The sequence below is a fragment of the Pavona decussata genome, unplaced genomic scaffold (genome assembly GCF_977016875.1).
Source record: "Pavona decussata unplaced genomic scaffold, jaPavDecu1.1 SCAFFOLD_234, whole genome shotgun sequence".
Lineage (NCBI taxonomy): Eukaryota > Metazoa > Cnidaria > Anthozoa > Scleractinia > Agariciidae > Pavona > Pavona decussata.
This window is the reverse complement of record NW_028145639.1, coordinates 465,735-483,589: the sequence shown is the minus strand read 5'-3', so window position 1 is coordinate 483,589 and position 17,855 is coordinate 465,735. Positions and strand designations below refer to the sequence as shown.

The window sequence follows — 17,855 nt, the reverse complement described above, 5'->3', positions numbered from 1 at the left end:
CTTTCTCTTGATGCCTAGTAGTCTCTTCAAACATTGTTCACGATTATTTGGCAGAGAAACAGTATCTGTTTTAAAAGGCAACGGCATCTCCCAGTTTCCCAAATCATTTTTGTGTATGCCAGTGGTAAGGATTTCACTGAAGCGCTTGTCTTCTACGCTTTCACCTTTCTCAGTGCCTGGGATGTTTCGGGCATGATAGACTTCACTATAATCCAACTGCATCATCTCTCTTATTTGCTGAGGCGAGGTAACGTCTTTAAGGTGCTGTCTTGTGGCAAAGGACACTATGGACTCTTCTTTGAAACGGTTGCTTGTTGGCACAGTGAAAACATTCTGAGGGTATTCACTTTGTACTGTGATGCGGTTTACTGAGGCACAGTTCAATGTTTCTTCTTCTTTGTCGACGCAAACTGGACCAATGATCGTCCAGCCGAACTTGTATTCTTCAGCCCAAGGTTCATTATCGCTGCCATAAATAATGCGCAGTGGCTGGAATGCTGAAGGAATGTTACGGCCAATTAATAAGCCTATCTCCACATTGGGACGGTAATGAATGTGACAGGCGATTTCTTCCAAATGCTTCCAAGATCTGGCTATTTCTGGTGTCGCAATGTCTCTCTGACTAGCTGGAATATTCTCTTGTGAATAAGCAAAAGGAATCTTGATGGACTTGTGACGATTTTCGGTGTCTTGGATTCGTAGACCATTGACTTTCTTGGTGCGGACACTGTTCAAGCCTGTGATCGTATTGATTTCAAGGTTCACTTCTTGGCCTTCGACCTTAAGCTTCTCGAGAAGGGGTTCAGTGATAAAGACATCTGTTGACTGATCGTCCAGCACTGCATAGGTGGGTACCTTTGCTGAGGGATTGTCTTGGTGGAAGACTTCGATCAGGACTATTCGAGCACAGGATCGCGCTGGCCGTCCTTGCCCGCAAACTTGAGAACAGGCGGATTTAGTTTGACTGGTGTCCTTTTTCTTATGTCTGGTCGGGTCATGCAGTATAGTGGCGTGCATCTGCTTGCAAATCTTACATTCCAACTTGTCTCTTTTGCAGTCCTTCGAGACATGTTCGTTAGAGCTGACACATTTTAGGCAGATCCTGTTTTTCAACAAGAAATCTTTGCGCTCTTCATAGCTCAGTTTCTGAAACTGTTCACAGTCGTTCATAGCGTGAGATTTCATCTTGTGATAGAAGCAATAAGTGTTAAGTTCCGCAAGGGTGCTAGGGTCTGGTTTCTGAGCTTCAGTTGCAAAAACATTCGATGTTTGGTTTAACTCGACTGGAGAGGTCACTTCACCATCAAGTTCTGTGCCACGCGTGCTGGTTAAAGCACTGCCTGCAGATCGTTTACGAGGTGTACGGTTGGAGTTCTTAGAGCGGTCTGACTGTGTTGAGCTGCTCGCTCCTGAAGTGAGAGTGATCTGAGGAATGTTTGTCCGTTCAGCATGATAACGTACTTCCTGCACAAAGTCTTTAAAGGAGGGGAAAGCATCTTTGCCATTGCTTTTCTGAAGCTTTAGCACCTTGTCTGACCACTTGTTCTTGAACCAAGCAGGAAGTTTTTCAACGAGGCTTTGGATCTGTGACGGGTAGTTGAGAACTCCTAGGCCGCTCATGTGCTGACTTGCAATCTGAACTTGGTACAGAAAGTCACTAAATTCCTCTAAAGCAGCAGCGTCATATGGAGGAATCTTTGGCCAGTTCGCCAATCTTTTCTCAAAACTGGTACTAATAATCGCAGGATGACCAAACCGTTCCTTGAGAATTGTACGTGCTTGCTTGTACGCGCTGTCTGGGTCTTGAACAAGGTACTGCAGTTGTTCGATAACCCTTTTGGCTTTACCATCCAGATATTGGTATAATAAGTGCAGTTTCTGCTGGGCTGTAATAGGTATTGAATCGATTAAGCTGTCGAACGCGTTCTCCCACAGGAAGAACTTTGTTTGGTCTTGCTCATCTCCCTTAAACACATCTGGTTTAGCCTGCGGTAGACGTTGTAGCTGTGTCAATCTGGTTAAAGTGTCACTGAAATCTAACAGGTAATCTTGTGGTGGAAGGGTTTGAACTGGATCGGGTGATGGAATGAAAACTGGTGGATTTCCACAAAAGCCTCTTGAAGATGTGAGACCTGGTCTGTCCGTGTGGGGCGTGGCAAAGGTTGTTGGGACATTAGATCCAAAGCTAGCTCTCGTGTTTGTACTGGTATAGACCGTTTTGCATGAAGAGGGCGTTGTGTACTGAGTTAGGGGGACCTGTGTTCCAAGGCTGAATCTAGTGTGTGTACTAGAATAAACTGTGTTACTGGTGGGAGACGTAAACATTGGTGAGGCACTTGCAGTTGGAAATGCTTGAAAATTCTGCGGTACTGAAGGAACAACTTCTGGTGTTGACGTAAGCCCTTCATTATTGTCCCTCAGGAAGGCGGGTATAGGATCGTACTGTTTGGTTGGCAGCAAGGGAGATTGAAAATCGTCCGCTTTGTCCTCTTCTTCCACAGCTTTCAGGTACACGGCCTCTTGCGCTCGGACTTCTCCAAGTTTCTTTTGAATTTTTAGCTGTTCTAACTTTTTCTCTTGCTCTGCGATGACTGTTGAAAACTTCAGTTTCTCTTCCAAGGCCACTCTTTTAGCTCTTACGTTTATCAGTGTGTCCCTGTGTGAACTTCCGCTTGATACACTTGACTTTCGCGAGTGACGAGATTTTTGAGAGAAAACAGAGTCATTGTCCTCTCGAACCTTCTTAATTTCATTTGCAGCTGTAGCACGAATGGACTTCCATGTATCCAGCAAATAGGCTTGCTTTTTGGTAGCACGCTGAATTTCAGTTGGGTCATCTGAAAGCTCTATCTACTCGTCAAATAATCGTAATGCATCATTTACTTCCTTTGTAACAACGGTGATTTCAGTTTTAATTTTACTTGTGTCTTGACCAGAGTGTACTAATTCTTCGAAGCTACTCAGTCTTGCGTGTAATTCGCGATCTTTGGATAACGCGGCGGTTTTCTTCAAGCCACTTTGATACTCCCGGCCTTTGGCCGTGAGAGTCCTGGACCTAGTGTTTTCTTCCGTAATGTCAGTAATTTTACTCGACGAAATTTCAATTATTTTTGGACGCGGCGACGCATCTTCCAACGAAATAAAAGGCACATCACTAACCTCTGTTCCTGTTAAGGCGACATTTTCTTTCGATGTTGTATTTGGCATGTCTCTAAGGTTGCTTGGTTTGATGAGGAATTCATCTGGTGTTAGTCCGATTCCAGTGTCACTTTGTTGATCTTGGTAATGTTTTTGTGAATCCATGTTTTTTTATCCGTGAGGAATTTCCAGTCTTAGACTGTGGCGACCGCTTTTCTTTCGAAGAAGGGCGCGCGGAAACGACGATTACAAAGGCCAAAAGTCTAACATAATCCGTATCGGCTCTGTTTATTTTAAGTCACTAACTGAGATCAGGCGATCACCGAAAGGCAGAAATCAACAAACATACATACAGCTTGAGGTAGTCCTACTGTTGAACCGCATACAAGACCGTCAAAGACTGTAAGGCTACTAATCTGCACGGGTTGCGTGAGAAATTACTGTCGCTTCGAGCGAAGCTAAATCCTAGTCAAGACGTTCAGCGACGTCTCAGCTCCACGTGGAGCTTTAACAGTCCCGTATGAAAAGGCGTCATGACACGTGATGTGTCTCGTTGCGTAACGCAATGCCTAAACGGTTGAGAGGCCGTTACATAAAACGTAGGGGATTAGGCAAGGAATTACAAGAAATTTCACCTTATTATTGCTGTTACACGTTTCTGCTAATGTCAAAATTATTTCACGTTTTCCAAGCCGAAAGAGGCCAATGTGATCCCTTACTGAGGAGACGAGTGACCACCTCAACTGAACTACGACTTGTTGCCATAGAGACAGCAGCTTCTCAATGATCGCGTCATTTCCACTAAACATAGCAAAGTGCAGCACGCTGAACCTTTTCTCGTTTCTCAGTGAAGATTAAATACCTCTAATTTTCCATAAGTAGCTAGCTGCACGCAGTCATCAGTGATGTTACACCACCCCTGCTCCTTGAATCAATGTCAGCTCCAAGAGACAGTAGCTTCTAAATGATAACCTGATTTCCGCTTTGTTGAGCATAATGTAATCAACTCTTCTCCTTGTTATCTCTCAAAGTCGGATCTGAGCTTCGTCGTTCTATCAGACAGTCAAAGACATCTAATTCTTCCATTAACAGCTGTAATCATCAATGGTGTGACATCATGGTTGTTCCTTGAATCAATGACAACTGCAAGAGACAGCAGCTTCTCAATGATTACGTCATTTCCCTCCAGCGCAGTGCAGCACACTCCACCCATTGTTGACATGTCTTTAAAAGCCGGATTTGACTCTATGTGGAAGACCATTAGTGTTGGGGCATTAAATCGGTCACGACAAGCTGCAACCATCAATGGTATTACGTCATCGTTACTCGTAGAATCAAAATCCTAAACTTTGACACTGTAACTCCGTCCCTTTGGGGGATTTTAAAATCGTGGCTGTGCGTATATTTGTCAAGAGGAAATGTCGGAACTAAAAAAGCCAAGTTCATATCTGTAATGACACCTTTTAGGCATATAACACTTGATTATAAAAACAATCCAGCCTAAGGGCCAAAACATCCGATTAAAAAAGCCAGCTCTTTATTTTTCAAAGAGAAAAACACGCGAGTGAAACACGCAAGCTCGCGCGAAGATCGCCTCCTGCGAGGATACACGACATGCACTCACTACCCCTGGGAAAAATAAGCGACTTCTCCTAGTGTGTCGAGCACCGTAACAATTCCGTTGTTCTGTATTTCAATTTTCCAAGTAACCGCTTCATCTCTATTAAACACAGGGACGTTTATTTCTTTTTGGCGACGCTCAGTCGATCGTCAATTCGAAAGAGGAAATTTTTCAGCGAAGTACTGAAGTACCGAACTTTCTTTTGTCATCGTCTGATTTCAAGGCGGCTTCTCACAGAACTTCGGTGACGCGCCATTTTCAGCTGAAAGATTGGCGCAGTTTGTATCCGATTTGGGCTTGAATGGACGACAAGAAGAAGCTTAAACAGTGCGAGAAATGGGAAAAGAAAGCGGGATCAAGTCGGGAACGGCTCAATGGCAAAATTTTGAGGATAAACGGTTACATACCCCAGCCCCAGCCCCACCCTGTCAAATTGCTTCGGTTGTTTACAAGGTTGCATCACAACTGAGAACAACAACAACAACAACAAAGATGAGGTGACACGACAACCACAATCTCATTTTTTTCTTTCGTTTACCAAATGGCAGTCACTAACCTAATGTTTGTCAAGGCTTTCCGTGCCTAGTAAATCTTATAAGAGTCAAAATTAACATTATAACTATAAAAATAGCAATAAAACGTAAAACTACTGTTGTACACAAATTTTCAGTCTAAAAAAAATGTTTACAGTAAAATGTTTACAAAAGACGGATCGAAACGCACCAATCACTTTTTACAGTCTTCACAGCCAATAATATCACGGCTTACTGACAAACGACCAATAACATCTGGACTTCGTTGACCAACCAGGTTAACAACCAGAGACGTATATACCACCCACTGACGTTCCACAATTGACTTGACTCTGAAGATGACTTCCGCTCAGGTTGTCGAAACGTCAGTCAAAGTCACCACAAACAGTCCTTCTCAGGACTACACTCACCCGGATGATCATAATTTACGTACTTATGACATGACTCCTGGGTTCAAACCATTTACACATTTACAATATACACTGTATATTAATTAATTTCCTTATCATATTAAAACCGGAAAGTACTCAGTTATGTAGAAATATGTCATCGGGGATAACAAAACTGATAAAGATAAACAAAGTTAAGTTTACGATGAAACCTCCGATAACATATTTCCAAATAACTACTTTCGCTACTAAAATAAATTCTATTCTATTATAGAAAAAATATAAATGTCCTCTTGAAATGTTAAATCTTACTAGTAACAGTACCATGTACCTGAAAACTAAATAAAATTACCTTAATATACAAAAAAGCTACTACCAATAGCTAATACAAATGGAAAATACCCAGCTAACTGTTATATGTTTAACACACGTTTCTAAAAAAAAAAAAAAAAGTCAGTCAACGCAATTCTAAGTTGACAATAAGTCAAACTTGCTCGTAGGACTGAATTTCATTGTTATTATTTTCACACAGATTCTTCTGAAAATTTATCGTATTTCTTTTGCGTTTTTCAACAGTTTATATAATATATACTACCATGTTTTCCAACAGTCTTTACTTGTCCCCTCAGTGTCTGTAATAACGAGGCTCGACTTTACGCTTGTTTTTTAAAAAAGTATTTTAGCAACTGATATATCTACCTTTAAGGCCACAAATGAAAACTTAGTTCCCACTGCGTTGACAATAAGTACGTACTAAATAACTTTACATCGGTCACTGTATTCTCCCAATAACGTGCGTGTTGTTTGTACCAAACCTAACCAAAATAAACCCTATGTTTCAGAACAAACTCACTGGTTGGAGTGTATTGTTAACTACCGGGCGACAAGGTCTTGTTTCCTTCGTCATTAATTTGGGAGGTTTGTTCAGACGATTTGAAATCAAAAGTTCTTCATATACAAAGAAAGCATCGATGCCCTTCTTAGAACACCTCTATGATCAAGTGTTATTTTTCATTGGTTTCCAAGCAACAGCGGTTACCACAGCAATGGTAACGTAGATAACTTCATTTTAAATAATAATACCTAATATTTTGAGATCTAGTGAAAGAATTTACATTAACGAAAGTTACAATGTAAAGGATTTGAACAACTTTAAAAACCTCTACAACTTCTAATCGAAATTAAACGAAAATTTGTGAGAGAGTTTTCAAGTAAACCAAGAATCAATTTTCTCGGGCTAATTTTGGCTATTTCCATATTTTGATCATATCTCAACAAAAAGAAAACTTATACCTTCTCTTTTCTGTCCAAAGGTTTTTAATCGTATCAAAATGTAAATGAACCTTAAGCTATTTATGAAGAGGTGGTCGACTTTGACATACCTATGTTTCAAACTGGTAAGATAACACACAAACTACCTAAAGAGCGTGTAACTTGCATAAATCGTCAGATACTTTAATAATGTCTTTACGGCTAACCATTGAAATAACAATTTTTAATTCTTGTGGCCTCGCCAAGGATTCACGCACACCAAAATGCCTAAATAGAAAATAGAATTCTGAGAAACACTTATTGTAACATTGTTATTTGAAATCATTTGTTCATCCTTGGCGTTTGCAATTGGTAACAAATGCAAGACATCCTTTTTTTGCTGTTTTTTGATACAGAAAATTTGCAGCAAAAAATGGTCATTCTTTTTATAAAATTTTATTTTACCTGAGAAGAAGTGTAACATTTAACGCCTATTTTATCCAAATTCACAAAAAACGGGTGGAAACAAGGTTTATTCCATGATATAATTTACCATTTCACTAACAACAGTTCGCGGCAACCACCAAACGACCAAAACAAGAGAAAAGAAAGACAATATTTGCTTCTTTAAACCAAAACCAAATTAAAAAAAAAACCTGACAAAAGAATTTGCTTCAAATGAGACCTTTCTTTTCTTCTCTTTTTTTTTTTTTCGATTTTCTGTGAATAACTCTTACAACACAAATAAACGTATATTACGCGTATTTGACATCAAGTAAAACGTTTCTTTAGGGCTCCAAGGCTATTTTTTGCGTGTTAGTGGTAAAGTAAACAATCGCTATCATTTGCTTGAATTTTTCCAATCCAATCAGCTTAAAATTCCAAAAAATGATTAAAAACTTTCACCATCGTCTCGATAACAGCAACAAATTATCGATCTTCAATAATATACAAGCTTTTGAAAATATGACCTTGTTATCAGATTTCCGTTACACTTGCCAGTTATCGCAACATACTAACCTGATAATTTCCGAACCTACTGAGTATTGCACTTACTGAGTGCTAAAAGAAAGAAGCTAACGTGCTCCCTTACTGAGGAGATATTTGACAGCTTCAGGTTTGCCGAAAGATGTTGCCATCATCAGCGGTGTTTTACCATTGTTGTCCTTTGAATTTATGTCAAGTCCAAGAAACAGCAGCTTCTCAATGATTTCATCACTATTACCATACGCAGCCCAGTGCAGCAATGTCGACCCATTGTTGTCTTTCAAAGTCGGATCTGCGCCTCTCTCTAGAAGAAGGTTTAATGCATTTAATCTCCCAGTATCAGCTGCAACCATCAAAGGTGTTGGACCACCACCTGGCCTTGAATCAATATCAAGTCCAAGAGATAGCAGCTTCTCAATGATTTCATCAATATTGCCATACGCAGCATTGTGCAGCACAGTCAACCCATTGTTGTCTTTCAAAGTCGGATCTGCACCTCTTTCTAGAAGAAGGTTAAATGCATTTAATCTCCCATTAGCAGCAGCAATCATCAATGGTGTTGCACCATCACTTTTCCTTGAATCAATATCAAGTCCAAGAGATAGCAGCTTCTCAATGATTTTATCATTATTGCCATACGCAGCAATGTGTGGCACAGTCCATCTATTGTTATTTTTCAAAGTCGGATCTGCGCCTGTTTCTAGAAGAAGGTTAAATGCATTTAATGTCCCATTAGCAGCTGCAACTAACAATGGTGTTGCACCATCACTGTTTCTTGAATCAATATCAAGTCCAAGAGATAGCAGCTTCTCAATGATTTCATCATCTCCACCTTCCACAGCCCTGTGCAGCACTGTCCATCCTTTGTTGTCTTTCAAAGTCGGATCTGCGCCTCTTTCTACAAGAAGGTTAAATGCATTTAATTCCCCATTACCAGCTGCAAACAACAATGGTGTTACACCATAACTGTCCTCTGAATCAATATCAAGTCCAAGAGACAGCAGCTTCTCAATGATTTCATCATTTCCTACTTGCGCAGCACTGTGCAGCACTGTCCATCCCCTGTAGTTTTTCAAAGTCGGATCTGAGCCTCTTTCAAGAAGAAGGTTAAATGCATTTATCCTTCCATTATCAGCTGCATTCATCAATGGTGTTGCACCATCACTTTTCCTTGAATCAATATCAAGTCCAAGAGACAGCAGCTTCTCAATGATTTCATCATTTCCACCCTGCGCAGCTCTGTGCAGCACAGTCCCCCTATCATTGTCTTTCAAAGTTGGATCTGCGCCTCTTTCTAGAAGAAGATTAAATGAATTTAATCTATCAGTTTGAGCTGCAATCATCAATGGTGTTGCACCATCACTATTTCTTGAATCAATATCAAGTCCAAGAGACAGTAGCTTCTCAATTATTTCATCATTTCCACCTTGCATAGCACTGTGCAGCAAAGTCCACCCGGTATTGTCTCTCAGAGTCGGATCTGCACCTCTTTTTAGAAGAAGGTTAAATGCATTTAATCCCCCACAAGCAGCTGCAATCATCAATGGTGTTACACCATAACTGTCCTCTGAACCAATATCAAGTCCAAGAGACAGCAGCTTCTCAATGATTTCATCATTTCCACCATGGGTAGCCCTGTGCAGCACAGTGAACCCACCCTTGTCTTTCAAAGTCGGATGTGCGCCTCTTTCTAGAAGAAGGTTAAATGCATTTAATCTCCCACGAGCAGCTGCAATCATCAACGGTGTTACACCATAACTGTCTTCTGAACCAATATCAAGTCCAAGAGAGAGCAGCTTCTCAATGATTTCATCATTTCCACCATGGGTAGCCCTGTGCAGCACAGTGCACTCATCCTTGTCTTTCAAAGTCGGATCTGCGCCTCTTTCTAGAAGAAGGTTAAATGCATTTAATCTCCCATAAGCAACTGCAAGCATCAATGGTGTTACACCATAACTGTCCTCTGAATCAATATCAAGTCCAAGAGACAGCAGCTTCTCAATGATTTCATCATTTCCACCTTTAGCAGGCCTGTGCAGCACAGTCACCCCATAATTGTCTTTCAAAGTAGCATCTGCGCCTCTTTCTAGAAGAAGGTTAAATGCATTTAATCTCCCATTACCAGCTGCATTCATCAATGGTGTTGCACCATCACTTGTCCTTGAATCAATATCAAGTCCAAGAGATAGCAGCTTCTCAATGATTTCATCAATATTGCCATACGCAGCATTGTGCAGCACAGTCAACCCATTGTTGTCTTTCAAAGTCAGATCTGCACCTCTTTCTAGAAAAAGGCTAAATGCATTTAATCTCCCATTAGCAGCTGCAACTAACAATGGTGTTGCACCATCACTTTTCCTTGAATCAATACCAAGTCCAAGAGACAGCAGCTTCTCAATAATTTCATCGTTTTCACCTTCCGTAGCCCTGTGCAGCACTGTCCATCCATCGTTATCTTTCAAAGTCGCATCTGCACCTCTTTCTAGGAGAAGGTTAAATGCATTTAATCTTCCATGAGCAGCTGCATTCATCAATGGTGTTGTACCATTACTGTTCCTTGAATCAATGAAAAATCCACAAGACAGTATTGCCGAAATGGTGTCAACGTCTCCACTCTGTACGGCTGCGTGCAGCAATGCCCACTGATCGTTTCCAACTGATTGTTCACTCTTGTTAGCAGAACTGATCTCAGGCTGAGCACTTGTATGGTCACTGTCTTTTGAATTAACTGTGGGAGCTTTCTGATCCACGGCCGGGATACTGCATTCTATTGAGACAAAATAGTTATGAAATAACACAGGAAAAAGATAAACAACTAAACAAAACCCAGTTAAAGTGCTTTGAATGAAAATTTGAAAGGTGCCCTATTTTTGGCAGATGTCGTTAACAACAATTTCACTTTCGCAGTTACTACTTTAATGCAGTTCAGTTACAATAATTGCATGGATCGCAGGTTATTTAGATTGATTTTCAACAGTATTATTACCTTCTTCGTGGTCCTCTCATGAACATGCTTATAACAATCATGAATTTTTGTTCTTTTCTGGGAAGCTTCAAAAATGAAGTGCTAACCTAATTTCTTGCATCTCAAACAATCTCTGCTATCCCCGGAAATATTTCCAAAAAGTTTCATATTTTTTAACTGACTACTGAGTGTTAACTTTGCCGGTGAGACAAATCCATAAATTGCCAGGAGAAAGGAAGTGTAATTCATTTTCTGCCTCAGTGGATGAATGATAGTGACACAATTCTATATTTTCTGAAATTACCAGTACACAATGTCTACTCAACACGGAGAGTCTGATCTTACTTAGGATCGACTTACAGTGACCTGAATATTCCATTAATATATAACATGAAACAAAGACAGCAGGCAATATTCATACCGAGTAAATCGGCCATAATTTCACATAGGATCACTGTAATGACCTGTCATATCAAAGAAACAAAGTAAGTCAATGTGTAAAAGCAAGATATAACGTACTATGTGAAAATATGGTTCACCGGTGAGGATAGTAGGTTATATCTTTTTGGTTATATAGTATTATAACATAGCTAGTAAATTCGTGCAATCAAATTCAATTGCGCGAGCGTGCTTCATATTCCTATTGTGCACGCTGATGACGTCAGCAAACAAATGCCTCGAGAATTGAACTCGTGAGCGACTTTCTCCATTTTGCATTCAAAAACGGGAGAAATCTTCAGCAAAACGTTTGACTACAGATGACAACAAGGGAACCAGCTGATGAAGAAGCTCTTCCCACTTTTTCTTTGGGATTGGAGTTTTTAACTCCCGAAAAAAACCTAAAGAAAAGGAAAAAAGAGAACAAGGCCGGTGACATCGTGTCTCGCAAAACTATTAATTTTCAGGCGCCAATTTCGCTTTCTCAGAGGGAAAAGACACCTTTTCGAAACGATAAACTGAAAGAAAGACTGCTAATGAATACTCGATAGTTTCAAAAGCGGAAATCCGATTATTAACGGCGAAGAAATTGTGCTTCAAGGAGGTACTGTTGTTTTATCCAGCCGACGATCAGCAAGCGGACATTTCAGATCATTATTTACTGATTATACGCCACGAACTTTCTTGGTAAAGTTCGAGTACTTGTGGGAATTCAATTCACAGGAAATTACAGGTTTGATTGTGAATTTGTACTTAAATACTTTTCTAATTGAAAGCTTCTTCGTATTCCTAACAGTTTTGTTGCGAAATTTTTGAAAACCGTGCACACGGTTCGATAAATTCACTTCAAAATGGACTTGCAGTTCCTTCAAATCACTTGCGCGTTCATCGTCTCGGATTAACAATTGTACGCCTTTGCTTCCTAGAACAAAGACTTATTGAATAAATTTTTCATTTAGGGAAGCTTCAGTTGTCTGTTTTCTTTCTATTTTCATTCTTGAGATGTGACAACTGCGTAAATCTTGCGTAAACAAACCGACATGTCCTCGCAAGCGGAAAGAATTCTCCCATGTAACGCGAGGATCAAATTTTCAAGTTTGTTTTTTGGAAAATTTTTAATTGGCAACCAGTGTATTTTATTCCATAATTAGAAATTTTAGCTACTGTAGACCAAAGGGGTGTTGCCTTTTTTACCCTGTAAGATGTGTATTTTTACCGAACATGGGGTTGTTTATTACCATTTTGCACATTGGCTGAATGCTTGGGAAACCTCTGGCCAACCTAGAATCAACGGGTTTAAAAACTACCGCGTTGAAAATGTTATAAAACAATTGATTCATGCGTCAGCTGTGCATTCATCGAGATATGAAGCACTTGGGAAGTTTGCAGAGCACTCAAGAAGCTAGAGTTGCTCTCGGCTACGCCTCAAGCAACTCTTACGCATCTTTCGTGCTCTCCAAACTTCCCGCGTGCTTCATAACTCGATGAAGCACGCTGACGCATGAATCAATTGTTAAGTACGTCATATAGAACGGTTCGTTATATCTTTATATAACGCAATTAGTACATTATATCTTGCTTTTACACGTTGGCTTACACAGGTACAGCCTAAGTATCAGACTTTTCGTAGCACGGAGGGAGGGGGAGAGAGAGGAATACCTTATACTCAGTTGAACACAAATATGCCTTAATTTAGAAGGCCACAAAACGACATGAGAACACTATGTTTTAAGTATTTTGCTTAGATATTCTCATTCCAGAGTGGTCCCGATAAACTTGAGACTTGATAATGACGTCTGATAAGTCATGATCTCCCAGTGGCATCCAATGGTTTATTTGGGTGGATATCTGTTCAGAAGGCCTCAATTGTCAGTCTAATCGTCAAAGCCGGAAATTTGGATCTAGGTTTATAGAGACAACCTGGTAACTTTCCGTATCTTAAATTTTCAGCTAAAGCATCCAACCAGTTTAAGTTGAAAAGTTGTGCCGATGTTTGCAAAACCACTTTACATGACCGTAACAAATTTAAGTTGCATTCAAGTTTTTTTTTTTGTTTCTTTTGGCACTTTTAAAATTTCAAAGTTTTTCATTGAAATGTGTTGCTTCTAAACGAAGAAGGCGTGTTCTGATGTCAAGAGTTCCATTACTTTGTTCTCTTGGTGAGGCAGACAGTTTGTAGTCTACAACTTTTTGGTTTTCTTTTTAGACCTCTAAACAAGACTAGATGCTCTTTCTCTCCCAAAACCCTTATAAAAGAAAGATCATCCTCAGTGCAAAAATTACAGTCGAGTCGTCTTTTTTATATATAAAAAGCGTGTGTTGCTAATACAGAGTTTTGAAACATTTGTTTTAAATTTCGCCGGCAGCCCATGATACAACCAGGTAGAGCGAAACAAAAAGTGTCTCGTCTGATTAGAGATACCAGCACGGTAGAAAATCATGGTGACACTATCTGTTTCTGTTACCCTGAGTATTTATTACAAAAACAGGTAATTCAAACAAGGACGGTACAACAACCCAATTAAAAATAATATCTAAGAAATGCGATTTGATGAATCAACAGGCCGGGAATTGCCAACTGGCATAATGTCGAGTAACTTTTGAATGAAGTAATCTGTCGTCATTAACAATGGGTAGTCCTAAACTCAAGTTTCTACTCACTGACTCCCCACCCCACCCCACCCCCTTCACCCTTGCTAAAATGGGAAGGTATCTTTCATCAAATGTGTGATTTTGTCAACTGAAATTGAAAAGGTAAATTGGTCACTGAACAGGGACACAAAAGCTGACGTTTAAAACATTAGCCCTTTGTCAGAGCGTATTCGTTTTTCTCCCCCACCGACGCAAAACACATGGGAATAGGTTTTCGTCTTTAAAAACAATGAAGACATAACTTAATTAATACATCAGCATGCATAATTAATGATTAATATATGGGGCTGTGCGTAAATTTTTCCGTACATTTCGACTAATCTTTTTGGTGTGTGTGTGTTAACTTCCCTTTTCTCAAATTCAGAAACTTCAAATAAGCTATTAAATTTGTATAAATATAAGAGGGGGGCGTAAGAGGGGTCCGAAAACCGCAAAACCGCACAGAAATACGTAAAAAAACCGCAATACCGCATCGAAATTTACCAAAATACCGAAACCGCAGTTACAAAATGTGGAACATGCCGTGATCGAAAGCGAGCTCGGGACACCCAATTTCTTGTCGTCATTCGAATCAGCATTACATTTCATTTAATATCTTTAGAAGGAGAATTTTTAATAACTGGAAGTCAACGTGAGTCAGTCCCCTTAAACAGTCCCATGGATTGGTCAGTGGAGAAAACGTACAATTCTCCCAAAGCGAGTTCTTACTCCCAGGAGAAACGTCGCCCAGCTTTCAATCTCTCCTTGAAGTAACATGGTATCTTCCCGCACATCCTCAACCACCTCTTCATCACTGCTTTCGTCAAAGTCGTCTACCTCGTCTTCATCCAAGTCGTTTTTCCCCGGGCAGCGCAGTCTGCCGTATTGCCCTGCTTGTCAAAGGCAATGGACACAGGCTTCTCTGAGATCTCGCAATCCCTTTATTATTTGGTACATAAACTTAGGGAGTGTGCCATGTCGCGCCATGGTGGTCTCTTGCCGGTCTGTCCGTTGTCTTCAGCAGCCCTATAGGAGGACGCCCAGTCCTTTAGCGTATTGCAGTCTGCTTGACGCATATTGACGGTTGGTAGAGGTTTCATGACAGGACCCTGCGACAACAATAAAGCTCCCTCTGGTTTGGGATACCAACTAATCGCCTGCTTGTATGACAGTATGCTGCCCAAGTGGTCACGCGTTTGACCGCCACTTTCATTGTCAAGCCTGCTTTACATGAAAGGTGGAGTGACAATTTTCCACATCAAGTGTCATGCAGCTCAACAGATTTGTATGCTTTTAATCAAATTTTCTCAGGTTAGCGTACAATCTCCAGGCTGTACTTAGACCTGACCGTGTCAATCACGGCAACTCAGTGATCCCAATGTCCTGGACGACACATGCCCTTGCGGCTTTAGGATCACAGCTTTACTATCCATTGTCGGTCTTGGCGAAACTACAGTAGGTAGAATAGGTAGGTCGAAATAGAGTGAGATTAGGGGCGTAGCGTAGTTTTTCCGTTTAGGTAGGCTCAGGAGGGGTAGCGAAACGAGTGCCGAAGGCGCGAGCCTCTAGGGGGGTGTGGGGGCATGCTCCCCCAGAAAATTTTTATTTTTAGGGCCTCAGAAATGCCATTTCCCATTTTTTCCAGGGAGAAGTTTCATAAATCAAAGCATGAAAAAACGCTAACTATTCAGTGACTTTGTTGTTTACTTGTCAGCATTTGGTACCACTGATATAAGTGTATATTGGACTTGTGTATTATAAACTGTAAATGTGACTTCACAACCTCGTTCTAAGGGCCTTTTCCCTGGCTTGGCGAAACTAGATTGTCAATATTCACATTTTTGTCCTTGTGTGACGTGGAGTGTTGCCAAAGAGGACAGCCTCTCCTCACTCATAGTGCTTCGGAGGAGGGTTTTCAATCTCTTCATGCCACTAAAACTGGGTTCGGTAGCGCAGGTTGACACAAGTGTCTCGACCATCAGCGTTGTGATTACTAGGTTTTAAATTCTCGTCAATTACCCAGTCGACATATCATTGGATAAAATGGTTAATCATATCAAGTATTAACGGAAAAGGCTGAAATAATAAACTGCAAGATTGTGCAAGCCTTGTTGTTCATCCAAGACCTTGTAAAACGTAAACAAAACAACCGGGAGGGAGCGAGAGGCTCCGAGTGAAAACGTAACACCGCATAGGTCGGCACACACTTTTTTCACCGATCACCGCGGCCTAGAATGTATAAAAACCGCATACCGCTTAGTTTTGTAAAACCGCAATACCGCAGGTTAAAATAAAAATTACCGCAAAACCGCTCCAAAAATAACGCCGAACCGCATCACCGCAAACCCTTACGCCCCCCTCATATAAGTTTATAGCAAGCTTCATTATACATTCGCTTTCACTTTCGCTCGGCTGGAAGTTGATCGACTGACAAAGCACGAGATTCCTCTTAAAAACCAAAACCTCACTCCTACCTGATTCACCAGCCGACATTCCTTGTTTTTTGAAGGGGCAGAAACACACAGATCTCTTGTAAACTCTCAAAATTTACCCTTACAGTTTTACTTTAGCTTGCTTCGATTTTCGATTCCTCGTCCCCAGAGCACCTGTCACTCTAAGCCGGTCAAGAGGAACGAAGACTCTGGGTACGAGATTTTTCAAACGCGACGAGAATGCATTTAGGGACTCTTACATGAAGTAGCCTTTGCTCGAGCATTACTGGAGGTGGAGGCCACTTTGGCCAGCAGACGTGGTTCTGTTTGATATTGCTTGGCCTTTTAATGTCAGCGTTGAAATGAAATGTGTGCAGGTTCGTATTCCTCCCCGGGATCCTGCACTGGTTGTTCGAAAGCTTAATTTTCACTATGGCGTCATTTGACTACAACTATCAGAATCCTTCAGTTTTTTGTTTTCTCATGCTAATTAGAGCTATTGTTCTTTGCTCTCCACTGGGATTACAAAATTTGAATTTGAAAAGGAAAACGAAATGAATTCTGGTAGTTGTAGTCAAATGACGCCATCATGAAAATGGCCTATTTAAGCCGTGATTAAAAGTTAACCAAGGTTTTCATTTCCCTCATTAAAAATGTCTTACGAAGGTAATTTAAGCTAATGGCAAAGAAAAGTTTAAGTCAAAACTGAAGGGCAAAACCTTTTCGAAAAACCGTTATTGTCTGGTAATTAAATTAAAATCCAAGTTTACCTTAGAGCGGTTTCCAATTGAGTGTTGTTAAACCAAAATCAAGGTAATTACAGTCGAACCTGCCTGTATTAAGCGGCACCGTTTTAAGCGGTCACCCTTTATTAAGTGGTCAGTTGTCAAAGTCCCGAAAATTACTTCCCTTATTTACTGTAATCCTGGCCTGTATTAAACGGTCACCTCTATTAAGCGGTCGCGGTCACCCTATACTTAATCCCAGCGAGCTGTTTCTATTGTCTTGACCTGTTTTAAACGGTCACCTTGTAAAAGGAAACCATTTAAATATGGTAACAAATAGCGTGCCAGGCAATTGAGCTTCTAATGAGCTGCACAATTATGGCGTTAATGTTTTACTAGTCTGTTGCAATACCATGCTCTCCTTTGTCATGCCATTTTACCGCCAAACTTTCTTAACCAAGTAAGTGATGTATTCTGTACAACCTGTATTAAGCGGTCAACCTGTATTAAGCGGTCACTTAGCCATTCCCCGAGGGTGAGCGCTTAATACAGGTTCGACTGTACTCTGGCTAATCGCAACAGATCGAAACAACACAACAAGCCAATCAGAATTTGAAGCAAATACATGTAACCAGTACCAAGCGTGTAAACACGATTGGTTTTGGTTTGGATTCCCATTGGTTGAGAAAGTGGCGCAAGTTTTGTTACCCAATCACAGAGCGTAGTAATGCAAAACCAAAGCAAA

General features: G+C 40.6%; 1 protein-coding gene across 1 annotated transcript in view; it reads right to left on the bottom strand.

Moving 5' to 3' along the window:
* LOC146457977 (uncharacterized) overlaps positions 1-17,855 on the bottom strand; it is a 94,997-nt gene that overhangs the window by 68,043 nt on the left and 9,099 nt on the right. The window contains exons 3-4 of the mRNA XM_085091204.1: positions 16,428-16,499; positions 8,014-10,686 (exon numbers count right to left, since the gene is read on the bottom strand). Coding sequence (XP_084947330.1) covers positions 8,014-10,686; positions 16,428-16,499 — 2,745 coding nt within the window. The remainder of the gene's footprint in view (positions 1-8,013; positions 10,687-16,427; positions 16,500-17,855) is intronic.